This window comes from Tenrec ecaudatus, chromosome 10, assembly GCF_050624435.1.
Source record: "Tenrec ecaudatus isolate mTenEca1 chromosome 10, mTenEca1.hap1, whole genome shotgun sequence".
Taxonomy (NCBI): Eukaryota; Metazoa; Chordata; class Mammalia; order Afrosoricida; family Tenrecidae; genus Tenrec; species Tenrec ecaudatus.
In genome coordinates this window covers 155,756,404-155,782,825 of record NC_134539.1, presented here as the reverse complement: position 1 = coordinate 155,782,825, position 26,422 = coordinate 155,756,404, and the positions used below count along the sequence as shown (strand labels likewise).

Here is a 26,422-nt window from a genome sequence, read left to right as displayed (position 1 = left end):
TCTGCAGGTTCATGTCTGCAGAGGGTTGACGCGTCTCGGTGCCAGCCTCCTGGTGCCCTTCCGGGGGGTCTAAGGGCACAATCTGCATGGTTTTGAGCCTCCAGCTCCCCTCCCGTCCATCAGGAGATGGAGATAGTGAGGGAAGCTAAAGCTGAGAGTATTTGGGGGTGGGCCATCAACACTCACAGATCACCCCCATCTCTGGAACAGGGGATTTCTCTTCCACTTTTGGTAAAACTTGCAAGTTGAATTCCTGAAGGCTATGAAGGCAAAGAGAGTGCTTGGGAAGCCTTCATTCGATAGATGTGGCCGGCTCTCTCCCTGCTCACCAGCTCTGTGGATGTGTGTGGCCAGGTCGATAGCCCACTCTGTCCAAACAGGAGACTGGAGAAGATGTCCTGGGTTACTTGTTACTAGTCCCCTAGCGCACCTGCCAAGCCTGCCCATGGGTGTCCACATACTGCTGCCCTGTGGAGCTCAGGCTCAGGCACAGTCGTGAGGGTGGTGCAGGACCGGCAGGGTGTCGATCTATTGTGCCCAGGCCAGCTCGAGGGCACCACGCAGCCACCACAGGAACACTCGTTGGGCGGACTTGCTAACGTAGCTTCCGAGTAGGTGCCTGTGTGTGCCATCCCGTCTTCCCGCTCACTGTCTGACGGGGTCACTAACAGCACTCACTTTGAGTCCTCAATAGGCCCCACCATGATGACACACCATGTAGTCACTTTCCTTGCCCGTGAGTCAGCCCCACGTGGAGTTGGTGTGTCGGCAGTTAAACGTCTATGCCGAGGAGACGGGCCTTTACTTTCCGTCATTTCCTCACACACACTGGGCTTTCTGCCATGGCTTTGTGACAGCCCAGTCAATCAGGTGGCAAAGTGGAGCTGGACCTGGGACACCCCTCTCCCCCAGCCCCGGGATACCCTCTTCCAATGGGAACAGAAAGGTATCCCAAAAGCAGCCTGCTGGCAGCCACAGGAGCTGGGATGCTGGCTAGTCTGTGGGCCCTTTAGTCCCCTACTACCCTCCTCCCCCCCGCCCCAACTTTTGAGAAGGAGCAGTGTGTGATGGGAGCAGCAGTGAAATCACCAAGTCAGGAGAAACCAGAGGCTGCCTGGCCAGGGGGCACTGCAGAAATGGGGTCACTCTGACCTGTCACATCCCACAGGGGTTCCAGGTGCCAACTCTCATCTTTTTCTTTAAAAAGAAATATGTCCAGACTTGAGCACGTTTACAAGTTAAGCCACCACTTTATCTATCATGATATATGCCCCCCTATGCCCACCTGCCAGTCCAGGCCTCTGGCCTCTGGAGACTATCTCCAGCCAGCTGTTAGATGGTGGCATCACAGAGGAGGTCAGACCTTGGCGGGGCTTTCCAGGGCACCTATGAGAGAAACCTGCTTCCTCGGGGCAACCTCTAAGGCCTCCACTGCCCTCAGCTCTCTGAGCCCATCTCCTTCCCATCTGCTCCCTGCCGCAGTCCACAGGCCACTGGCTTCTCTGCCTGTGCCGCTCTCCCTCCCCGCCACCCAAAGTGGCTCTGGTGTGCTGTGTGTTTTCCTTATTTGTTGACCTGCCTCTCCCATCTCCAGGGGCATGTCAGCGTCACAAGGAGCTATGTAGACCGCTTTGCTTTTAGACATCCCATGTCTCTAGCGTGCCACTGGATCAGGTCCCATGAGTGCTGGTTCAAGGAGCAAGGGTAAGACTGTTGATTTGACGAGCAACTACAAGTCTGCAGAGGAAAGCCACCACTCATGTGCTTTGCTGTACTGTGCTACAGCTTCCGTCCCGTCCGTAAGGCCCTATTTTCCAACTATTGCACCTCATATCCCCAGCTTGCATGTTTCAGTTGCCGGTGATTAGCAATGATGGCCTGCTTGGTCAGTTTCAGCCTGGAGATGTTGGCCGGAGTCTTCCATTTCTTCATCTTTGGCTTAGTGGTTGGAACGTACAGTCAAATAGCAGTCCTTGGAACTGTGCTCTCATCCTGTCACAGACAGCGCTGGACTTCAGGACAGGTCTGGCAGTGCTCTTCCGACGATGACTGCGCCAGCCTCCCTCTTCAAGTTGCCGTTTCTTCTTCATCCCGGCAGAGTAAACTACAGGACTGTCCGACTCAGAATGGCCAGTGCCAGCCCCTCCGCCCACTCAGGCCGAGGCTGTTCATCTTCGTGCACTTCATTGTGATGGTCTCAAAGTTTCCTAGATTCATACTTTGCACACTCCACCTTGCAATTGTTCGTGGGTCTCTGCAGCTGTTGCTTCTCGTTTTGAGTCATGCTGTGTCTGTGAAAGAATTTTGCAAGACAAACAACTTATTTATTGCAAACACTCTTTTTCAACAACATAAATGTGATGGTACACGTGGAGTCACCAGATGGAATGTCCAGGAATCAAACGGCAGCATCTGTGGAACATCATTTGCTCATTTGAAAGTTCGGGTTGAAGCTGAAGAAAATGAAAATAAGTCCACAGGAGCCAAATTTTTACTGGAGTGCAGCCCCTCTGAATTGAAAGACGGTCGCAAGAACAGAGCTGATGCAGCAAACACTGGTAACCGAAGACTGATGAGCTGTGGGTGACAGCACGGTTATCATCCTGCAGGAAGGATGTTGTACATGAAGAAAGCACCAGGTCGTCAGAGACAGGAAAGAAAAGACTAACATGGATGTCAGAGGAGATTCTGAAACTTGCTCTTAAACATGGAGTAGCTAAAGCAAATGGAAGAAATGAGGAAGAGAAAGAGTTGAATAGAAAATTTCAAAGGGCAGCTTGGAGGACAAAGAAAAGTATTATAATAAAATGTAGACCTGGAGTTAAAAACAAAACAAGGAAAGAACATGCTCAGTGTTTCTCAAACTAAAAAAAAAATGAAAGGAAAAATTCAAGTATCAAGTTACAATATTGAAAGATTTTATGGGCAAAATGTTGAACAATGTAGGAAGCACCAGAAGAAGATGGCAGGGATACACAGAGTCCCTGTTCTAGAAATAATTGATCGATGTTCAGCTACTTCAAGAGGCAGCCTATGATCAAGAACCAATGGTTTTGAAAGAAGAAGCCCAAGCTGTACTGAAAGCACTGGCCAAAAGACAATTATCCAGAGATTGACAGAATACCAACCAAAATGTCTGAAATGTATATGCTACAAAGTGCTCATTTGTGTATGCCAAGAAATATAGAAGACCAAACAGGTGGAAGAGTCCCCTATGTGTGCCTGTCCCAAAGAAAGGTGACCCAGCAGAGTGAGGAAGCTGCTGAGCAATATCATTAATAATCATATTAAAATAAAACTTTGCTTAAGATTAAAAAACAAGTTACAGCAGTTAGTTCATCAACAGGGAGCTACCAGAAATCCAAGAGCTAGATCTTGGCTAAAAGTGGTGAAAGATGTTTACTTGTGTTTTTTTCGACCATGCAAGGCCGTTCGAGTGTGTGGATCATAGCAAACTATGGACCACATGGTGAAGAATAGAAACCTGAGAACAATTACTTATGCTCATATGGAATCTGTACATAGACCGAGAGGCAGTAATTCAAAGAGAAGAAGGGGATACTGACTAGTTTCAAAGTAGGATAGGTAGACATCAGAGTTGTACACTCTCTCCACACTTGTTCTACCTGTATGCCGAGCACCTGGTCTGAGAAGCTGGACTGCATGAAGAAGGGTGAAGCTTCAGGGCCGGATGAAGACTCATGAACGACTTTCCGTATTGAAGTGATACGACGTTGCTTGCTGAGAAGTGAAGCAGACTTGAAGTACTAACCAGCGAAGATCAAAGACTACAGCCTTTGATTTGGATTACAACTCAGTCTAGGGAAAATGAGACTCCTCACAAGCAGACCAATAAACATCACATTCAACTCAGAAAGACTTGCAAGTTGTTAAAGATTCTGCTTTACCTGGATCCACAGTTAAGAAATCTAGTGATGATGACGTATTGCACCGGGCAAATTTGCTGCAGAAGATCTTTTTAGAGCAGCAGTTCTCAATCTGTGGGTTGCAACCCCTTTGGGGGTCGAATGACCCTTTCACAGCGCTCGCCTGATTCATAACAGTAGCAAAATGACAGTGATGAAGTAGCAATGAAAATAATTTTATGAAAAAATTTTATGGTTGGGGGTCACCACAACATGAGGAACTGTATTAAAGGGTCACAGCATTAGGAAGGTTGAAAACCACTGCTTTAGAGTGTTTAAGAACAAAGCTGCCGCTTTGAGGACTGAGGTGTGTCTGACCCCAGCCTTGGTATTTTTAATTGCCTCATATGCGTGTGCAAGCTGGACAATGAATAAGGAAGCCTGAAGAAGAATGGAGGTATTTGAATTATGGTGATGGCAGAGAATATTGAAACGATGTCAGCTTTCAGAGTTAACAGATCCATACTGGAAGAAAAACAGCCACATGAGCCCTAGCATCGAAGATGAGGCTGCATCGCATGTATTTTGGACATGTTATCAAAGGAACCCACCCTCGGAGAAGGTTATCATGCTTGGCAAAGTGCAAAAATGGGCGAGATGAAGGGCACAGTGAGCCCAAATTTAACAGTCATTGTAAGGATGGCGCAGGAGCGGACACTGTTTCCCTCTGTTGTATGCAGGGCGCTATGGTACAGCGGCGCCGATCGACAACATCAAATGGAAGCTCCCACAAATAACATCACAGACAAGTGCCAGGTGGTGGGAAATGTTTGCAACAGAATACATGTGAATAATAATGTACAAGTCAGTGAGAAAAAAGATAACCTGATAAGTAAATGGGCCAAAGACATGCACAAGCACTTCACTGACAAGGAAACGCCCCACAATTTGGAAAGATGTCTAGCATCACTGGGAATCAGAGTGCTGTAAGCATCCCCACCAGCGAGAACCCACTGCTGCCTACCAGAGGAGCAGAAGGGAGCCCGTCGGGAAGTGGCAGCCCCGCTGGCAATGTCGGCTGAAGTGGGTTGCACTGTTAGGTACCGTCCCTTCAACTCCTACTCATAACGCCCCAAGGTACAACAGTCGGAAACATCACCCAGTCCTGCGCCATCCTCACTCACTGCCATCGAGTCCATGCTGACTCATATCGACCCCTGTGGGTTTCAGAGCCCAGTCTCTCTCCCTCTGAGCTGATGGTAGTTTCAAACTGCCAGCCTTGTGGATCACAGCCCAAAGCGTAACCACTATACCCCCTGGGTTCTCTAGCTCTCCTCACAATTGCTCATGTTTGAACCCATAGTTGAGCTACTATGTCAATACATCTCGTGGGCCTTCCTCTTTTTTGCTGCCCCTGTGCTATACCAAGCTTGATGTCCTTCAGAGACTGGTCGCTTCTGATCACATGGCCAAAGTACATGAGATGATGTCTCGCCATCTTTACCTCCAAGTACCCTATTTGCAGAAGGCTGTGGATGACAGTGAAAACCCAAAATCCATTTGAAAAGTCCCCGAGTAGATTGAGCCTCCATTGAATTTCTTCTGATCATGAACCAAGATGTAGATAGTCTGGCCCTCAGGCAGGGAGCACTGGAAGGTGCCTTCCTCTCCTAGGGAGGGGTAGTTTCTCTGGGGCTTTCCTGGGTGTGTCCTTGATGTGGACATCCCTGTACTGGAGTCACATAGGCATGGGTCATGGCCTATCAGTCGTGCTCTGACTGTCTTGGTCCAAAGGTCCTGGACCAATCTTGGAACCTCTTGGTCCCGTTCCCATCTGTACTCCCAGCTGTCACTGCAATGTATCGATCTGGCACCAATCATGAATGTGTGACAGTTACCTTTGTTCCATGACTGATTTAAAGAGCTTCTTGACAAGATAATAATTTATAAATTATCAAGGGTTCATGAGGAAGGGGGGAGCAGGGAGGGAGGGGTAAAAATGAGGAGCTGATGCCAGGGGCTTAGGTGGAGAGCAAATGTTTTGAGAATGAGGAGGGAAATAAATGTACAAAAGTGCTTTACACAATTGATGTATGAATGGATTGTGATAATAGTTGTGTGAACCCCTAATAAAATGATTAAAATAAAATTTTAAAAAAGCTTCTTGACTAAATCCTCAGACACCTTTTTGGCCTCATGTTGATGGTCTCCCTCATCCAGATGATGTGTCTGGGTGTTTGTCTTGTATTTGTCCCGTTTAAGACTTAATAAATGTTCTGGTTAAACTATTGAGATTGGGAATTCCTTTGTACCCTACAACACAGGTCAGCAGCCATTGTGGGGCAGCAACTCCAGAGAAGCACCCTTTCATTTGCCAGTAGGTGGAATAGAGAGATGACCTCCTTTGGGAAATGCTGATTGGGAATTGCCTATGGATCTCTTCACTGGGTGGCCAGGCTGGCTCTAGAAAGTGAGGTTTCGGTTATACACATACGCACCCACATTTATTCTTATGCAAGCAGGGAAAGGGAGGGACCAGGACACTCCCCTTGAGGCATGCCTGTTCTGCAGTGGTCTTCAGAGAGGACCTGGAGGTGCTGTCCTGATGTGAGTATCCAGGTGTCAGTTCGGTGTTGCTGACCAGTGGTCCAGGCTTCCCGCACCAGCAGGACTTCCTGTGGTGAGAGTGGTGTTGATGGTGGTCCAGCAGGAGCACCAGTGCAGAGGCAAGCCTGAGAGCAGGACCCAGCTTGGATCCTGGATCTGAGAGGCTGGGAGAGCGGTGGGACCTCCTTGGACTCCCTGGAAGGTCCCACTTAACTCTCAGAAACCTTCTCCTGGGTCAGGCCCCACCATGCTGGCCCAGTACTAACTTACCATCGTGGCAGGCTGGATGCAGGTGTCATCTGTAAGAAGGTGAGGGAACTCCTCAGCCTGTTAGGAACTATATTTGGATCCAGCCTTCATTCTAAGGCATTTTGATAAGGGAACAATGAAAGCTAATGCATAGGGCCCATGGAGAGTATTCATTGGTGTTAAGAGGAGCAGGGAAACTGGAGACCACATCAAAGCCCGCCACTAGGGGATTGGCTAGTGGAAAACTTTTGTGTGGTTTCCCATTTTTCAGCACAGGTTCTGGAGCCCCAGTAGCACGTTGGACTGCTAGCAGTAAGGTCAGCAGTTCAAAACAACTAGCCTCTCCCCTGGAGAAAAATGAGGCTTTCTATTCCCATGAATCATTACTTTCTCACAGGGAAACGCGCAGGGATAGTTCTACCCTGCCCTCTAGGGTCAGAAAGGACTCGATGACTGTGAAGGGGTTGATTATTAAATTGTGTGTCCTCATGGGGAAAGATCGCTGTCTGTTTACAGCTGTGGAGAATGATGTGTAAATAAGAAGAGCTGGTTAGAAGACAGTGTATATGGTATCCCGTTTCTTCGCCCGTACCCCTCCCCAATACACCCCCCCCCCCACACACACACAGAGGTGGAGGGGGAGAATGAATGGATGGATGGGGCTTGTGCAGAATTTCCCCAAGAGTTATGTTCTTGAATAATTTCCCTGCCTTCTTTAGCCTGTGACCTCACATCCCTGTCAGGATTAGATCTGTGAGTCATTCCTCGGAAGCACGCCACTCCTGTTTCCTTGGGAGACCTGGACTTGGGGATTCCAAGCTGAGAAAGTACCTGGGAAACGGGCCTGGGGTGTGGGTGTGGACAGCAGCTACAGCTCCCCCAGCGCAGCCAGGCGAGCCTGTGAGCTTGTGGGCGGCTCACTTAGTCTCAGCGGGTGCAGCTCCAGGAAGGAGATGGTAAAGCTCCAGGAAGGTGCTTGAGTTGACTTCAGGAACTAGGTGGTGGCCCGGCACTGGGAGTGACCTGCAGAGGCGGGCCCCTGATTGGCTCAGAGGACAGTGATTTTTTTTTCCTCTCCCCGCCAGTTCAGGAAGCAGCTCTGAGCTGCCCTGGTAACTCCACAGTCTGTAGGTAAACTGGACCCAATAGGAGACCTCATAGGAACACACCTCCGGCCTCCTTTAGTCAGCCTGCTGCGACAGAGAAAGATGGTCCTCAGAAGCAAAGAGGAGGAGGAGGGTGAGTTGGGGGAAGGAGGGGGCGAGACCCTCTTCTGATTTCCCCCATGGACTAGGTACCAGGTGATGTGGCTCCCGGGGAGGGGGAGTGAGGGCCAGCCCGGGCCAGCCCGGTCTCTGTCCTTCTCCGACTATGTTTATTGTCAAAAGAAAGACTGGATGGGGCACTTGGTGCTTCAGAAGCTGGTGTGTGTGATTGAGAGACAGAGAAGAATGTGGCCTGGTACTCCTGCCCACACCAGCCCTGGGTGTTCCCTGGGGCATGGGGCCCTCTGAGGCACCTGTGTTTCTGTCACGCACATCCTGTCTCGGAGGGACAGTCTGTCCGGAGCTCTAGGAAGCCTGTTTCTGAAATAAACTGTGACGGAGGGGAAACTTACTGTGAATTCTGGGCTTCCTCTTTCAGTGTGAGGCAGCGGCTGTTTGAACTTGTCAGACTTTCCTCACTACACCCCCCCCTGCCCCCGCCCCACTCCCTCTTACCCTCTCTGTAAATAGTGAGCCCCGAATAACGAGACTGAAACCCTGTGGCTTCTAAGTCCCAGAGGTTCTGTAGAAGCCCTGGAGCCTCCAGCACCTTCCTCAGCCAGGCCCTCTGGGGTTTCGGGGCGGGGGTGGGGGGTGGGGGACAGGGTGGGGGGGAGTGGAGCAGGCCTGTTGGCTGCCTTACCAGGCACACCGAAAACTGTAAATAGGTTTGTAGCTAGTAATGAAGGACATGAGTGGACGAGACTTGAGCCTTAGGAGATACTGGGGCCGTTTGGGTGTGGCGTGTGAGAACGTTGCAGTGCGTTCTGGAGGGTCTTTTATGCTCTACCTTACCTAACGCACAGTATCGTGACAGACCCCTGGCCTTCCGACATCCATCCGTGGTTACAAGCCAATGACCTCACCCTAAACCTCTTTTGGTGAAAATGTGAGGTATAGGTAATGGTTTCTTATAAAAACAGGCCACATTCACCAAAGGTGGTTGTGGTTGTATTACGTCAACGTGTATCTGGAACTATTTCTATCCTGCTTTTTTTGGGGAGCAGCCAGGTCTGGCTGGCTGGCCTAGGGTCCCAGCTCGTCTGACTTCACACAGACTTAGCAGGGGGCTTGCCTGGCCTATGTGTTTAAAGTGGCACTTCCAAGTGGGGGCTCAGGTGGAGAGTCTGTGTGTGGGGTGGGGGTAAGGGGCTGGAATGACTGGGATAGGAGGACACAGGCTGCTGATAATTAGATCAGCGGTGGATGGGACAGTCCACAGAGGCAGTTTCAGAAAGGGTTGGACCGCCTACTCGGGAGGTTTTATGTCAGGAAAGTGGGTCAGCCTTTTCCAGAAGCCCTGGTGGCACAGTGGTTAAGCAATTGGCTATTAACAGAAAGGTAGCAGCAACTCGAAAGAAAGACCTGGTGGTGTTCTGCTCTTGTGAAGCCCTCCAGGGGTGGGGTCACTGCGAGTCCAACATCAGCCAGGTCACAGGAGAAAGATGAAACAGTGATGGCACTGGGGCAGCAGGTGTGGGCCAAGCCTGGCCGCCTGTGTGTATTACCACTTCGCTGGGATCTGCTTCTGCCCCAATCTGAGCCCAGCCAGACCCTTGGAGGGAGCTGGCCTGCAGGTGCCTGGAGGTTCTCCAGTTCTGCATAAACTGCCCAGCCTGTGCCTCTGGTCACATAGGTGTGGGCCGGGGAGGGAGAGATCAGAAACAGGATTACCCAGCAGCCCCATTCCACTGGCCCTCCTGGGACTATAGCAGCAGGTTATCTATGTGGGCCAGGAGGGAGGGTAGGTATTGCTAGAGGTACACAAGTGGCATCGAGACAGGTGTGGAAGGGAGGGACCCCTGGTGGGTCAGAGAGAAGTGAGGGTGTGTGTGTGAAGTCTTCTTTAAAGGAGCCCGAACCTTGCCAGTGCACACATCTCACATCCATAGCCCTCAGAGGTTAATTGCGCACTCTCTTCTCCCCTGACAGACACTGTTTTGTTTGTTTGTTTGTTTGTTTGTTTGTTTGAGCTGCCCACTGGCTTCTGAATGTCATCCTAGCTGTGTGGTTTCACTCATCTCAACTCCTCGCCTCATGAGGTGTCGGCTTTGGGAGCAGACCTGGTGGGGTGGGGGTTTTCAGACACCATTCTTCTGGTTTAGCAGCTGAGCACTTCACTGTTGCCTGACCAGGGGCCTTGAAGGTAGTTGCTTTCAGGTTGCGTCTATCTCATGGCCACTCTGTAGGACAGAACAGCCTCCCCTGCGACTGCCACATCATCATCTGGTGCAGCTGTGGGTTCAACCCATCGACCTCCACTGGCACCTGAACGCCCGGAGACTTCCTACTGGCTATCCAAGTGCACTGCTGAGGAGTCTGTTCTGACTCTACCATGGGTTTCCAAGGCTGTAGATCTTGATGGGGTCACACTGCCACATCTTTCTCCCTTTGAGCAGCAGGTGGGTTGGAACCATGTATCAACCCCTTTTAGTTGACAGCTGAGTGTTTGACCCTGATTAACCTCAGCAAATAAACAAACTCATTGGCACCTGGTTGATGACGACTCATAAATATAACTCTACAGGACAGGGTACACTCACCCCTGTGGGTCCCCAGATGTAATTCTTCTGGTGGTCGTGAACTGCTGGTCCTGCTTTAGCAGTCCTTTGTGTAGCCCAGGACATGAACCACTGTACCACCAGGGCCCCGAAACCAGCCACCCAGTTCCAACTCACTCTGACCAAATAGGGCAGAATAGAACTGCCCCTTTGGGTAAATCTTGATGGGAGCAGAAAGCCTCATTTTTCTCCCAAGGCACAGCTGGTGGATTTGAACTGCTAACATTGCGATTAGCAGTCCGTTGCGTAACCCATTGCACCACCAGGGCTCCTAGTCCCCTGTTACGTGCCTTTGACCCTTACTTCTTCTTTGGAAGGGAATCCAGACCACCAGGCTGGCACAAGCAGACACTAAGCTCTCTTTCTGGTACCAGCGGGGTTTCAGGCCTGCACTGGGCCTTGCCCCTCACTCCTAGTCCTTAGGCCCCCATCATTCTCTGGCTACATTACCCTGCTCAGTATCAGGGTGACTAACTACTATTCTCTCTGCATAACTTGACTCTGGAAGCTGTTGGGCATATGCAGGCACCCCCAGCAGAGCCATCTTTGCCCTGCCAGGCCTTGCACAGGGCTGGGCCTGGGTCTGCTTCAGTCCCTGATCCCCACAGGCCTGGGTGGTGGCTGCAGCTCGCTCGGGAGACACCATGCTGGAGTGAGTATGTTTCTGGAGGAGGAGGAGGAGGAGGAGTGAGGGCTCCTGGTTTGCACGGGCTCCACTGGTGAAGGACTCCACCTCGGGGAGACCCTTGTCCTCATGGGGTCAGGCTTCACTGTAGGGTTGCAGTTCAGATAGAAGGGAGATGTCAGCAGTAAGGTGCTATGAGGGAATGCTAAGTATTTATAGGAAAGCATACCGAGTGGAAAGCATGCCATTGTCCTGGCTCTCACTGCTTGGGAATGCCGGCCTTGATGCCAGCTTACCACGTGATCACCGGGCTGGCCGAGGTGGGTGTGTGTCAGCAGGAAGACCTGGGGTGTTCCACCTCCTCAGCCTTTCTTTATGACCGGCTTGCACTGTGCAGACGCATAAAGAGCTCTATCATTACTTGTAATAGGCACACACCATAGCAGGAAGCCTGCATCTCCATCTGCTGTGGCAAGTGTGGAAGAGACTGGCTGCTTTTGAATCTGACCCAGCTGCCTGTTGCTGCACCCCCGCAAGTGCTCAGGGTGCTGTGCAGGGACTAGAAGGGCCTTTCCTCCTGGCAGTGCCTGGGCCAGGCTTCTGGCCTCCTGGAAAAGGTTGGCCTTTGTCCATGGTCTCTGAGCCATCCTGTAGCCTCCCAAAGCCCCTCTTGGGAACTGGAGAGAGTGGGACTAGTGGTGGGTGGACGTGGGAGGCAGCAGGTGGTATACTTTCAATAGCACCCCAGGTAGGAAAGTGAAGCAGGTGTGGTGGGCTTGGAGGCCCAGATCCAGAGCACTAAGAGCCTCTGTCAGACTACTGATGCTTAGCTACAGTAGAACAGCCAGGTTCTGTAGGTCCAGAGAAGAATGTCAGATGTAACATCGGACAGGATGACCATTCCAGTTGCTTCCTCTTAAGCCAGTGCCTGCTGCGCCCCCCCCCCCCCCCCAATGTGGCCTTAACCACTCCGTAGAAGGCCGTTTGTTCCAGAGGCTAAACCTACGTGCCCTTTGCTGCTGGATAAATCCAAGATGCAGGGCTCAGCCCCTGGGATTGGTGGGATGGCCCCGCCCGCTGTCCTTCAGGGCCAGGCTCCCCACAAAGCTTTGCCATTGAGTTGACCTAGCTCCTGACTGCTCTCCTTTTGTTTGGTCGTGGACAGGCCTTCAGGGCTTGCTTCTCGCTGAGCCAATGTGTGAGGCCTGGGCCTTGGTTTCTTGCTGCACAGGTGCCCTGGCCTCCCTAGTGGGGGCCTGACTGCTCGATCCATGCTGGGCCTCAGAAGCCACCTCGCTCGCCTGCCTCCATCAGCTCGTGGGTCCAAGAATGTTAGTCAGGCCTGGGCAAGGGGAAGTCTGTCCACATTCCCTAGCTGGGCTTGCACTGGAGGAGAAAGCACCTTGGTGGAGCCACCACTGGTCGAGCAGTGAAGGTGCCCCAGTGGGGGACTTCAGACTCCCCTTTACCTTGAGCAGCGTTCTCCTCTACCTGTGGGTCACCACCCCTTGGGGGTCGAACAACTCTTTCACAGGGGTCGCCTGATTCATAACAGTAGCAAAATTACAGTTATAAAGTAGCAACGAAAATAATTTTATGGTTGGGGGGGGGGGCGGTCACCACAACATGAGGAACTGTATTAAAGGGCCTCGGGATTAGGAATGTTGAGAACCACTGACCTAGAGCAAGGTCAGCAGGGGACCCTTGGCCAAATCTGGGGATGATTTTGGTTGTCCCATATGTGGGGTGAGTATTGGCACTCAGTAGTGGGGCCCTGGGGTGCAGCTCAGCACCCTTGGGTACACAGGAGGGTCCCACCCACAGAATAACCCTAGGGCCACAGAGGCCTGAGGCTGCTGGCTTTGACTCAGGGAGCCCACTCTTGTCTGCTTTCCTTGAGAGATGGACCCCACCCAGGGTGACTATAGAACCCCTCACATTTGAGAATCACCATGGGGGGCTGCCAACATGTTCCCTGGCCCCCACCTTCGGCTTGCATCCCAAGATCCGTGTGGTTAATTCATCCCAACAAGAATGTGCTAGAAATGCCATGGTGCATCTGACGTGGTGGGTCTCGGGGGAGAGGGCGGAGGACAGGGCTGCCCTGGGCTTCACGCTGCTGTGGTCAGCATCCCTGCGCCTGCCGGCCAGCATGCAGCAATAAGAAAGGGACAGGCGAGTGGCGCTGCCCGCCGCGCGCCAGCAGGGAAGGGTTAACACAGGGCAGCAGTGAGCCGCTCTGCGCTTCTGAGGAGAACCACCAGTGCCGCCTGTGAGCCAATGCTGCCCGCGCTGCCCCGCCCCCACGCCCCCCAGGAGGCCGAGCTGGGGGCGTAGTGGGAGGGGCCGCGGGGCTCTTGCCTTCATGGACCTCAGCCCACAGGGACTCCAGTGGCACACAGGGCTCCTGGATCTGCCTGGCAGCGGCTCCAGTGCTGACCTCCGCAGCCCCCAGCGGTACCCCCTGCGTGCCTGCTCGCCTTTGTTTCCCGGACTACGCCTCTTCCCCCAGGCTCCGCCGGCACCCATGCTGTCGCTGCCCCGGCCCTCACGCCACCCCGTGCTGTGGGGGTCCCTAGCCGCTTGGGACCGTGGGACCATACTCGTCCACCATGGCCTCTAAGGAGGAGCTCAACAGACTGCCGCTGCGCTGATGGGGAGGCGCAGGGTCACGCCTCGGGTAAGAGGCTGTGTGGGGGTGGGGGCTCTGTAGGGCTGGAGGTGGGTGTCCGGTAGGTAGATGGCTACTAGTGGGACACCCTGCATGTCTACTTTATCCCTCCTTGCCCAGTAATCATTCCCACCCGCCCCGCTGGGTCGCTGTACAAGCTGCAGCGCTGTACTCTGGGCTCCTGCCTTGGGGAGCATGGAAGCAGGGGGGCAAATCTGCCCGATTGTATACCCTCAGTGCCACAGCCTCCGGCTTTGCTCAGTGAGGGCCCTGGAGCCAGATTCTGGCCCTGGAGCCAGATTTCTAGCAGTGCAGATAGAACAGCAGGGCTGACTTGCAGCTGTGGAGACCGGGAAGGGGTGGGCGCTGGGCGGTGAGACAAGGCAATCTCAGGATCCAGCGGTGCACAACTGTGTGCTCTGACCCTTACCACAGCTGAGGGAGGGACAGGGGAGCTCATCTCATCCCATGCACACCCCAGAAGGCTTGAGGAATTGAGGGTCCAGCCCTCTCTGCGTGTCTCCCAAAGGTTGAGAGCAAATGGCCCTTCCTCAGCCCCCACCTTCCCAAGGCATAGAGATCCAAGAAGGGAGAGCTTTGTGTAGAGGGGGGCTGGGGGTTCTTAGAGGAGGTCAGCTTCTTCACAGGGTCAGTGAGCTGTTACTGAATGCAGGTGCTAACTTTTTAAAAAGGTAACTTCAATTTTATGATTTGGCTTCTTTTGCTACCTTAGAATTTGGCCTGCTCTCCCACTGTGTCCTGCGGTGAGATGAGGCTTCTGTTAGATGACTCTTCATCCTTTCGTCTCATTCCAGAATCCGTTAAAGTAAATGTGCTCATTTCCTTCTTTATGCAAGGACCCCCCACAAACAAATCACCAAAACCCCCCACACAAACAAATCACCAAAGAAACCCAAACCAGTTGTCATGGAGTTGACGCAGCTTACAGCTAGCTACCCTAGGTAGAGTTCTCAGTGGCTGGGATTCAGGCGTAAATCACCAGGCCTTTCTACCCCAGGCCCTGCTGGGTGGACCAAGCAAGCTCTTACTTGGCAGCCAAGTTCACTGACCGGAAGACAGGACGAGAATCCCCTTGTTTGACCAGAGTTTTCTAATAGCCATTCTTTCACAGAGATGGGGTGGGGTTGGGGGCAGATGTGGGCCATGTGCTCAAGGTAAAAACTGGTGGGGCCGGGGGCAAGAGCTTCCTCCTCCTAGAGTCCCTGGCTGCCTCGCTGAGTCAATGAGGGGCTTGATAATAAGAACCAGCCGCTTTCTGAACAGTGCAGACCTGTCCCTCACGTCTTCCAGTTACTCCCATAGAGCCGGCTCAGTAGGTGGGTTTGGGGCTACAAGAGCCTCAAGTTCGTGGATTGGCAGTGTGTTGGGAGGAGGTTGGCTGCATGCTCATTGAACTCTGGCGCTGTGTGTCAGCCAGGTGAAAAGCTCTCAGGCTGCATGTTAACAGGTGGACGGGCCTGTTACTGTGTGGCACCCAGGAAAGGCCCCGTCCTCACTTCTGGGAATGGGGCTGGGCTAACACACCAGCCGTGGGCTCTTGGTACAAGTGCTTGAAGAAATGATTGGGAGTTGACTCGCTGCAGGCTGACTCTCGAGCAGTGACTGGGTGGGTGAGTCCCAGCAGCTTCCTGTTGCCCATATTCTTGGTGGACAGGACCCCACCCTGCACGGGCTCCAGCCGGAATCATCACACTTTCTGGTGGTGGTCGGCCTGTTTCTCCTCTGTTGCCCTTTACTTGGGTTTTAGATTCATTCTTGTCACCCTCCCTGTCTGAGAGGTCTGACCCCTGTAAACCTAATATCCGCAGGGATGGAAATGTGTCCTCTCAGTGAGAGCAAGAAAAGGAGGGAGTGTCCCAAGTCAGCCCCTTCCCCAGCCGTTGTCCTGGGAGTCCTTGACACCTCCCACCGTACTCCCCACCTGCCACCCCATCTGTGGCCAAACCTGTAATCCACATATGCATCTTTTTACCTGAAAAACCAAACTCACTGCCGTTGAGTCGATTTTGACTCATAGCGATCCTGTAGGTCAGAGAGAACTGCCCCATGAGTTTCCTAGACTATAGCTCTTTACAAGAGTAAAAAGCCTGGTTTTTCTCCCACTGGCTGTTGGTTTTCAACTGCTGACCTTGAAGAATGCAGGCCAATGGATAATGACTATACTGCCAGAACCTTTCTTTACTGTGGTTTTCTTAGAATTTAACTGTATTTAAAAAAAAAAAAGAATTTAACTGTATTTCCAGTTAGACCAGTGGTTCCCAAAGCAGGCAATATTGCCCCCTGTGTGGGCGCTGGAATGATGCAGGGGGCTGATGTTTTTAAGTGCCAGAGTGGCACTGAGTGATTTGTTGTTGTTGTTGTTGTTCTGAAAGGGCCAAATCCGTTTGGGAATCTGTGGCTCACACAGCTATTCTGCCCAAGTTATCTCCTGACCCCACTGACCCTCTTCACAGCCCGGCCAACGTCCTTATGGTCCCCCAGGGTCTTCTGTTCTCATCCTGCGTTTAAGTGACCAGATTTCCTCCCAAGTAGGCTATTTGTATCCCCCATACTAGATGCCATTGTCCCACTGAAAGCCAAAACCCACCCTGTGCAGAGAGCACTTGTCATTGTTGATGATGGCATGGACAGTCACCATGAGCTGGCTGGGACCCTGACCATGTGTCCCAGAATCCAGAGTTGACAGTCCCTCCATGGTCAGGTTTGGCACCCCTGTGTGGGTCCACACAGCATCTGTCCCCTCCTTACACCCACTGCCTTCCTCACAAGTTTCTGAGGTTCACAGGAATGGGCAGCCTCTTCATTCTTTGGAGAAACAGCTGGTGGGGTTGAACCACCAACTTTGTCATTAGCAGTCCAGCGCTAGCTGAAGGACCTAATATTGTCCAACTGTCTAGATTCCACCTGTGGGCATCTGTTCCTACTGCAGGGACCACCTTCTGCCATCAGGGAATGGGATGAACCAACGGTAACACAGAAGGGAAGATGAATCCTATTTGAAGAAGAAGGCAGGAAACTGGGGTTTGTTGGGCACTTGTACCCCATTTCACATTACCCCCATGGCAGTGACAGATCTGAGACCTGGAGAGGCGCTGCACAGGCCAGCTCTCTTTCTAGAAGGTCAGGGCATTTCAGCTGACCTGAGAGACAAGGGATTTCGCTCCTCAGGCTACTCTGACAGGGCTAGCTAGTCGGAGTCCCAGGTGCACAGCAGCAGGTGCTGCAGGGCCCTGCCCACCCAGGCATCTGTCTGCAGGCTTTGGGCTGACTTCTTCATGAAAGCAGCTTATCCTGGCCCACGCAGTGAGCCCAGACTGCACTTCTCTTTCACTGTGTGCACACTGCCTGCAGTGCCACCTTCACTCTGGACCCTGTTGGCCCCTCAAGGTGGTGAAGGACTGGGGGCTGGGGTTGGAGTGGAGGGCCTGCTCCGCTGAGGTTCTGGGGGCTGGTGGCAAAGGCAGGTTGTGGCCTGAAAGTACTCTTATAGCTCTGTCCCATCTTGCCCACGGCATCTAGCTGCACAGGTCACTTTGGTGACCGCTAAGCGGAAGCTGTCTGCAGAAGAACTGCCACCCCTGTGTAACTGAGGAGCTGGTCACTGGGCTCTGCCAGGCTTGCCTTTGCTGACAGAGAGTAGACAGGAGCCCACAATGTGCTTCTGCACAGCCCACTGGTGGAGCAAGAGGCCACGGCTCCTTTAAGACAATCCTCCTTTGTATGCCCAGCGTGGAGCCCGCTGCCTGCTGCCTGCCTGCCGCCCTGAGCCACTGCCTGTGCTGAGATCTGCAGTTTCAGCCAGATAAAGAAGTCAGTCGCCGGCAGCTGCCCTTGCGTGGCTCCCAGCACAATGGATCCTTGTGGTTGCTGGCACTCTGATCCTTTCTTTAAACCCAAACCCTGGAAAGGAATGGCAGGGGCTTTGTCCCTGTGACTCCACGTAGGCTACCTTACCTGTGCCCCTAGCAGGAGGGCTCCTTGGGCCTGGCCTCCTGCCTCTGCCAGGCCCCAGGCAAGGTGAGGGGGCAGCCAGCCACTATGGGGAGCAGTCTTCACTCTCAGCCCTTTGTAAAGCCCAGGCTGGTGGAGGGTGGCCTCCCACGCTGCTAGGCTCTTACCGGTGGCAGCAGCAGCACGTGGCTGCTGCCGGGGACGGGGCGTTGTTTGCTGCTCCTCCATCTGTCCCAGGAGCCAAGCTGTCACAGTTTAACCCTATTGGTGGCACTGAAAAGAATCGACATGTCCTGTGTGTGTTACTGTGGGCCAGGTCTCCTACCTGGAACTGTGGGAGCCAATCCCAGCAGTCGCGCCCCCCCTACCCCCTTCTCCTTGCAGGGAGCTTTTTATCTCTGGGGAATTTCTTTTGTCTCCTGGACAGCATGAGAAGGAGGGCTTGGGGTTCACGGATCAGTTTCTGGGGCAGGAAAAAATACTGTTCGTACACTGCTCTGGTTGGCTTCCTCTCCTACAGCAACATTCATTAGAGAAAAGGAGAGTCAGAGCTGCCCTCCTGCCCCATCCCCACCCTCACCCCTCCCCAGTTCTTAGATGATTTGTTGGACCAAAAAGGAAGCTTCATTGTGACTCGTGGTTGCTAAGTGTGGACTGAAGCCATAACTTAGAAACCCCGTGGTCGGTGTCAGGAGCCGAGATCAGAAAAAATGTGAATAAGTGGTTTGTTCACTGGGGCCGCACATTGGCCGGCAGCCGGTTCAGCCTGACGGCCGGCACTGAGCAGGAGGCTGGGCGTTAACACTTCGATTTTCCATTTCCATTGGTAAATTACAGCCATACATACAAAGCACATATTTCGAAGTTTACGCCCCTCCCTCTCCCCTCCAGAGACACACACCCCAGCAGCTGCTGCTCCCAGGGAACCTGTCAGGCTTCTCTCCTCATGCGAGGGCAGGAGCTGCCCAGGTCAGGGTCAGAGCTGGTCGGATGAAGTCCATGCACAGTCACTCATTCTCTCGCTCTGGCCATCCTGTAACCCAGGGTTCCTCATGCCTTGGACATCCCCAGAAATCGATATAAAGCACCACTTTCTTGTCTGTCACCTGTACCCAGCAGTCCTTTTTGCCTCTATTTTGTTAGAATGTGGGCACCATTCCTGGGCTCCCTACAGCTCCCGCCTACCTTCACCTGTGCCTCTGCTTTGACTCCATCTGAGGAGCGAGCCCCAGTGCTATTCTTGGCCTGCCTTGGCTCTACACTCTGTCCACAGTCGACTCTCAGGGTAGCAGACAGCTCAAAACAGTGCTGTTCAGAAGGCAAGCCATGCTCCCTGTGGGCCAGCTGTGGCCCCTGGCTCGAGTCCCCATTGGCATGGTCAGGTGGGCCCCATGTGATCTCCTCTTTGGTACCTGGGCCTCCTCTGGGTTTGGTTTTTCCTGTTTGCAAATGACTTCCCTGTTGTTGCGAGAAGGCGGCACAGATGTGGCGGGCTGTCTTGTCCGCTCTGTGCAGAGTCTGTCCACAGAGCCCTGCACTTCCTGCTGCCGCCTGGTCTGATGTCTTAGGGTCCTGGGTGCTGGTTACCCTGGGGATCCTGAGTGATGCCCCTACTCTGGGAGCCAGGCCCTTTCTCTTTCAAAGGGACTTCTTGGGCAGGGGTGAGTACGAGATGAACCGTCTGAAATGATTTTTCGTTGCCGTCCTATATGTCTGGGAATTCTGTGGCAGAGGAATTTTCATTTGGAACTAGGGGAGCCCCTTGCCGCTGACTCTCAGCCCCCTCACTGAGCCCATCTGCTTTGAGGGCTCTTCCTGCTCAGCCTGGACAGGTTGAGGGGCTTCTCCAGCTCCTAGGTGGCACTCTGTGAGTTTAGGAGTGCAAGTGGGTGCTGAGTGGGTTGAGAGGCAATCCCAGTCACTCCTGTTTCCATTTCCCAGCCCTTTTGATCTGTGTTCTGCAAAAGCACCCCAACTTTTTTTCTTCTGGGGGATGGGATGAGAGACACTTCGTTCCGAGTGCTCACTGCATTCTTTTCCCCAGTAGTGTCTTGTCAGTGTGCCATGTGTGTGTTTAAGTCCTCGTTATGTTTCAGGTGGGCATCCAGACTTGTGCCCCGGCTTGTTTGTCTGTCCCCATGGTGCTCTCTCTAACTCATGCCGAATGCTGGCCCTACCACTGTGGAGCTGGGAGGGTGAGTGGGCTCCGTGTGTGGTGACTGATGCCCAGTTTCGCTTTGGCAGATATTGGGGCAGGACCCTTTGTTGCTGCAGGGCCCTGCGTGCAGGGTCCCACCTGCAGTTTACCTTCCTAATGCCGCGACCCTTTCACGCAGTTCCTCGTGTTGTGCTGATTCCCCAACCATAAAATTATTCTCGTTGCTACTTCATAACTGTAATTTTGCTACTATTATGAATCATGTCAATATTACAAATTGAACATCATTAAAGCATAGTGATTCATCACAAAAACAATATGTAATTATATATTGTGAAATATTTATTTCTGATGACAAATGAAATTTTGTCTTGAAGCATGGTGTAGCGCGGTTAACAGTCTTCACGCCTGGTACTTGTATGTGGGTGGATCTGCATTTGGGTGAATCTGCATGTGGGCGGACCCACCTGGAGACAAATAGAGGAGCGGTGTTTCAGTTCCTAAGACCATTGGAAATATGTTTTCCGATGGTCTTAGGCAACCCCTGTGAACATTCGACCCCCAAAGGGGTTGAGACCTACAGGTTGAGAACTGCTATTCTAGAAGGTACTTACACTTCCTCCGCTGGCTCCCTCTCCTGTGCTTTTTATGTTGCAGGTCTGTGTCTTTTTGTTGTTCTTTTACTCTGTGTGTGTGTTTAATTAGTGTCTTGGAAAGGAGGTTTGCAAATGCTAATTGGATTTTATGATACAGGAACTGAAGTAGGACCTTCTAGAAGAGGTATCCTGTGACTCTCAGAATTGTGGAGTGCTTAGACCCTGAGAGTAGGAGCTCTGGTGTCGAAGTGAGTTATGATTGGGCTGCTAACCACAAGATCTGCAATCGAACCCACCAGCCACTCTGCAGGAGAAAGATCAAGCTTCGCACTCTCAGAAACCCACAGGGGAGCAGGCCTAGGCTGTCCCCTAAGGCCACTGTGAGTCAGAATCGACTCGATGGCAGGGAGCTTGGTTGTTAAGACCCTGAGAGGAAGCAGCCAGACAGACCCAGTGCCCCTGGATCAAGGTCAGCTTCTCGTGGTCAGCAGTGGGCTTGAGGGGCACTCCTTGTCCTTTGTGCTTTTCTACCCACCTTGTTAGGAGGATCTGGAGCTTCATCTGAGCTCTTTTTGGTCAGAGCCTCCTTGATAACCTGAGGAAGCCAGTTATGTCACTTCAACATCAAAGACCAGTCATGGATTCTCTCCCCACCCCTGCCACTGGGTCATTCCCAACTCGGAGTGACCCTCTAGTTACAGTAGACCTGCTGTGTAGGGTTCAGATAATACAGATTTCCATGGGAACAGCAGCCTCATCGTTCTCCTGCAGAGCGGCTGGTGGATTTGAACCTCCGGCCCTGTGATTAGCAGCCTAACCCACTGTGCTGCTTGGGCTCCATTCCCGTGAGAAAGTTGCTTTCTTTCTTTTTTTAAGTTAAAAGATCATTTTATTGCAGGCTCTTACAGCTCTTACAACAATCCATACATCAATTGCATTTTTTGTACATATGTTGCCATCATTTTCTTTTTTTAAATCATTTTTGGGGGCTCATACAACTCTTATTACAACCCATACATACATCAATTCTGTAAAGCACATTTGTACATTCATTACCCTCATCATTCTCAAAGCATTTGCTCTCCACTTAAGCTCCTGGCATCAGCTCCTCATTTTTAACCCCTGCCCTCTTGAACCCTTGATAATTTATAAATTATTATTTTGTCATATCTTCCACTGTCCAATGTCTCCCTTCACCCACTTTTCTGTTGTCTGTCCCCCAGGAAGGAGGTTATATGTAGATCCCTGTAATAGGTTCCCCCTTTCCACCCCACCCTCCGGGTATTACCACTCTCACCACTGGTCCTGAAGGAATCATCCGTCCTGGGTTCCCTGTGTTTCCACTTCCTGTCTGTACCAGTGTGCATCATCTGGTCTAGCCAGATTTGTAAGGTAGAATTGGGATCATGATGATGGGGAGGAAGCATTTAGGAACTAGAGGAAAGTTGTGTATGTTTCATCATTGCTACAATGCACGCTGACTGGCTCATCTCCTCCCCACAACCCTTCTGTAAGGGGTTGTCCAGTTGCCTACAGATGGACTTTGGGTCCCCAATCTGCACTCCCTCTCATTCACAATGATATGATTTTTTGTTCTTTGATGCCTGATACCCGATCCCTTTGACAGCCCGTGGTCACACAGGCTGGTATGCTTCTTCCATGTGAGCTTTGTTGCTTCTGAGCTAGATGGCCACTTGTTTACCTTCAAGCCTTTAAGACCCCAGACACTATGTCTTTTGTTAGCCAAGCACCATCAGCTTTCTTCACCACATTTGCTTATGCACCCACTTTGTCTTCAGCGGTTATGTCAGGAAGGTGAGCATCATGGAATGCCAGTTTAATAGAGGAAAGTATTCTTGCATTGAGGGAGTACTTGAGTGGAGGTCCAATGTCTATCTGTTCCCTTAATATTAATCCTATAAATATATGCACATAGATTTATTTCCCTATCCTCATATATAAATATATTTACATATGTGCATGCCTTTATTTAGACTTTTTAAATGCCCTTTGCTTTCTAGCTCTTTCCTCTATTTCCTTTGACTTTCTTCTTGTCCCTCTATCATGCTCAACCTTCATTTGGGTTTCAGAAATTCCTCTCGGTTACATTGCCCTTGATCATGCCCTACCAGGCCTCCTACACCCTCCTCACCACCAATTTGGATCACTTGTGTTCCCTTGTCCCTGGGTTTTTTAGCACCACTTCTTTCCCCCCACCTTCCCCTCTCCCATGTTCCCTTGGAATTGTCTGTCCCGTTGTTTTCTCCTCCAGATTGTTCATCCAGCCTATCTTATTTAGACAGACATGCGGAGATAATAACACGCACAAAAACAAGACAGAGCAAACTAAGCAATGAAAGAAAACAACAACAGTAATAACAACAAAAGCCAAATGGGAAAAAAACCAACACAACAACAAAAAAGAAAAACTTGTAGTTAGTTCAAGGACTGTTTGTTGGCCTTTCGGAGTGTTTTCCAGTAGAGTCTGATGGGGTGCCAAGCCCTGGCCCCAAGTCTAATTTTGGGTTCCCTGAGGACTTCGTTGCTCTGTTCCCCTTGCTCTTCTGTTGCACGCCCTTAGTGTTTGAAAAAGTTGCTTTCTGAAATAGGTTGTTGCCCCAAATGTCCACCAATTATATTAGTATGATTGTCTGCCTTCTAGAAACTCAGGAATATAATTTCTTGTCTTCATAGACTAGAACTTTTTCTCGGAAACTCAGACTGACCTCCTGCAAGCCTGCTTCTCTCCGAAGTGGACAACTGAGCAGCAGAACTCGTGCTGGGTTTCAAAGTGGCCCCTGTTGTAAAGGAGACATTTGTCTTTGTCACACAATGTCGATGGATTTATTAGCTCAGCAGTGAGGCACTTCCAAGATGCCAGCAACTTCAGGGGGCTGCTGACACTGGCACCACAGGCCCCTCGTGGGAGGTCATGGTCTGCTGGGACTTTTGGGGACTGAAGAACGGTGTGGGGAGGTTTTCCTTCCTTCCTTTGACATCATGGAGTGGGGTGGGGTCGGGGAGCAAACACAACAGCATCTCAAGGCTGAGGGCAGGATAATAGGGGTCAGACACGCCTCTGACCTCAGCCACTCCCCACAGCATGCTTTGCGGGGCTCGACAGTCCGGTGAAGTGACCACACCGAACCACTGACCCATGATTGTGGGGTTTACTGGGAGGTTACGCAGCCATATCAGGCTCAGGGTCAGAAATGCTCAGGACACAGGTATTCTGGTGAGGAGCGCCTCTTCTCAGTCATGCCCGCAGGCCTGTCCAGAGCTCTCCTAGCATTACTGTCAGCAGGCCACGGGCACTCCGCTCTGCTGTCAGGCTCAGCCCAAAGACTCAGCTTTAGCTCTGTGAGTCAGCCTCTGAGCACCAAATGTTTATTGTCTCCATGTGTGCTGCTGCTGCTGCTGCTGCTGCTGCTGCTGCTGCTGGGGCCAGTGAGTCCATTCCAAGCCCTGGCCACATCCTCACCTGTTCTTTCTGAGCTGTCCTTCCCTCATTAAAATACGCTCACTGCCCCCAAAGCTTGACTCTCATCTTTACGGGAGCAGATCACTAGGCGTCTCTCCCAAGAGACCTGTTGCTCGGTTTGAAGCGCCCACCTTGCAGCATAACCCTCTTCCGTGCTTCTCACTCACTCCTTGACAGCGAGGTGATGCTGACTCCCAGCCCCCTGTAGGACAGGGGAGCCCTGCTCCTGTGGTTTTCCATGACTGTAACTCTGCAGCAGTGAAGGCCTTATCTTTTCTCCCAGGGAGCAGCTAACCCATGGCTTTGAGTTGCTGGCTTTTGTTAGCAGCCTGGTGCGTCACCCACTGCGTTATTCACCGGGGCTCCTGATTCAACGTATAGTCAGTAGCTAAAATGTAACAGCGTTTTCTTCATTTTGGGTAGGCACTCTAGTGTGGATGTGTTTCACACCTGACGGGAGCTTCATAGTCCTGTGGCTTGTGGCTCTCCCTTGGCTGACAGCTCTTGGCCTTTCCGTTTGGCCTGGGAAAAGGCCCAGCAGGGTTCCAGGCAGTGTTCCAGGCACTTCAGCCTCCCAGCAGTCCCAAGAAGTGCTAGTTTGTACCCCACTTGACTGAAAGTGAAAATGTGCCTCAGAGGGGGCCCCAAGTGACCTAAGAAGTATGGGGTAGATTGTAGCAAGGTCGTGTGAAATCAGGTCTGCCCATGTCCAGTCCTTGTCGTTCCCCTTGGCTCACGGTGGTGTCCTAGCAACTCAGAAGGGCCACCACCTTGGAGGGCTTGTGCTTCCCAGTGCCTGGAGGGCTGGTGGATTTGAACTTTGGACCTTGTGGATTACAGCCCAGGGCTCCCTCCTTCCTCCATAGAGATGCCACAGCCATTGGGCCCCTCTCTTGGGGTTTCCTGGGACTCCTAGGATGGAGTTGAGCTCAGTGGGCCATGCTGGTCCTTCAGGGGCCACCTCCATCAGAGCCAGACCCTCACTTGCCTGTGTTCCTTCCCAGTGTGCCTGCACGTGCGCTTTTCTCAGGCTCGCAGTCTCTCTCGTTCCCTGGTGAACCTAGGTAGTTGGAGCGGCTTCCTCCCCGGTGATTTCTTGTGTCCTGCTCCTTTGGGAACGGGATTCCCATTAGTTCTGGTTGGGGTGCGGTGCCAGCTCATTTACTAACAGCACCCCTTCTCCTTATAGTTCCCAGCGACCTGACTCCGGAGGAGCGCCAGGAGTTGGAGAACATCCGGCGACGGAAGCAGGAGCTGCTGGCTGACATACAGGTAAGAGAGAGAGAGAGAGAGAGAGAGAGAGAGAGAGAGAGAGAGAGATGGATGACTGGATTATCAAGGATGTAACTAATATCTGGTCCCTAGGAACTGCTCCACCTCTGACAGCAGTTTTACTGATATTTTTCTAGATTCCTTTCCAGAACAACCAAATTCACAGGGAATCAGTGTGAGGACTCACTGTTTGCTCTGACCCCCGAGGCAGCAGCTGTTACTGTTGTAGAATTCTTGGTAAAGCCTTTGGGTCCTCAGGGTCAGGGCTGCCCTGTCACCACCAGATGGCAGCATGGAAAGGAAGGACGCCTTGGTTTGAGTGCATTTTGACAGTTGTGCCTAGATAGCGGGCAGTGCTGGGGAAGCTTGCTGCTCTCCATTCTGAGGACAGGCCTGGCTGGTGTGGGAGATGGCAGGGAGCCTTCCTGCCACCAGCCACTGAGTGGCAGCATCAGCCAGTCCTGCACTGCCAGCTGGCTTTCATCACGTGTGTTTAGAAAGCAGCCGCTGGGCCTGACAGACTCTGGAGGCAGCCAGTTTGGGTTGAAGACACATTTGTCATTGTGTTGTCAGTGCCCTTGAGCCAGTGCGACAAGAGCAGAGCCCCACCCAGCCCCACCCAGCCTGCCTCCTGGGCGCTGCTCTTCACCAAGCCCATTTTTGCATCGGCTGTGCCAGTCCATCCTGTCGGGGTCTTCCTGTGTATGCTGACCCTCTGCTGTACCAAGCATGACATGTCCTCCGGGACCAGCCATTTACACACTGTCTGTATCTGAAGGTTCATTCCTGTGTGCGACCATGAACTCTGTGACTGGGTCAGGCGCTAGGCCCTGTCACCTGTCTACTCCCTCCTGCCTAATTGTCACACAGAGTCCCCGTTCCAAAGAGAACTAGTCCACAGCCCACCATGTCAGGAGGTAGCATATGAGCTAGATCCAGTGTGCTGCAGGGAGAAGTTCAAGCAGCACTGAAAGCCTTAGCTGAAAATAAGGCTCCAGGGGTGGAAGGGTTTCAGTAAGCCAATGAAGCACTGCAAACACTCGTCTGTGCCAGGAAATTTAGATGGCTCCTTGGCCAGCTGACTGAAGGAGATCTATAT

The 26,422-nt window shown here is 52.1% G+C and overlaps 1 protein-coding gene across 2 annotated transcripts in view; it reads left to right on the top strand.

The window, feature by feature from the left end:
• Positions 1 to 26,422, top strand: part of CYTH1 (cytohesin 1) — a 69,491-nt gene that overhangs the window by 28,217 nt on the left and 14,852 nt on the right. For both annotated transcript variants that reach the window (XM_075562300.1, XM_075562301.1), the window contains exon 2: positions 25,241 to 25,323. In XM_075562300.1, coding sequence (XP_075418415.1) covers positions 25,241 to 25,323 — 83 coding nt within the window. The remainder of the gene's footprint in view (positions 1 to 25,240; positions 25,324 to 26,422) is intronic.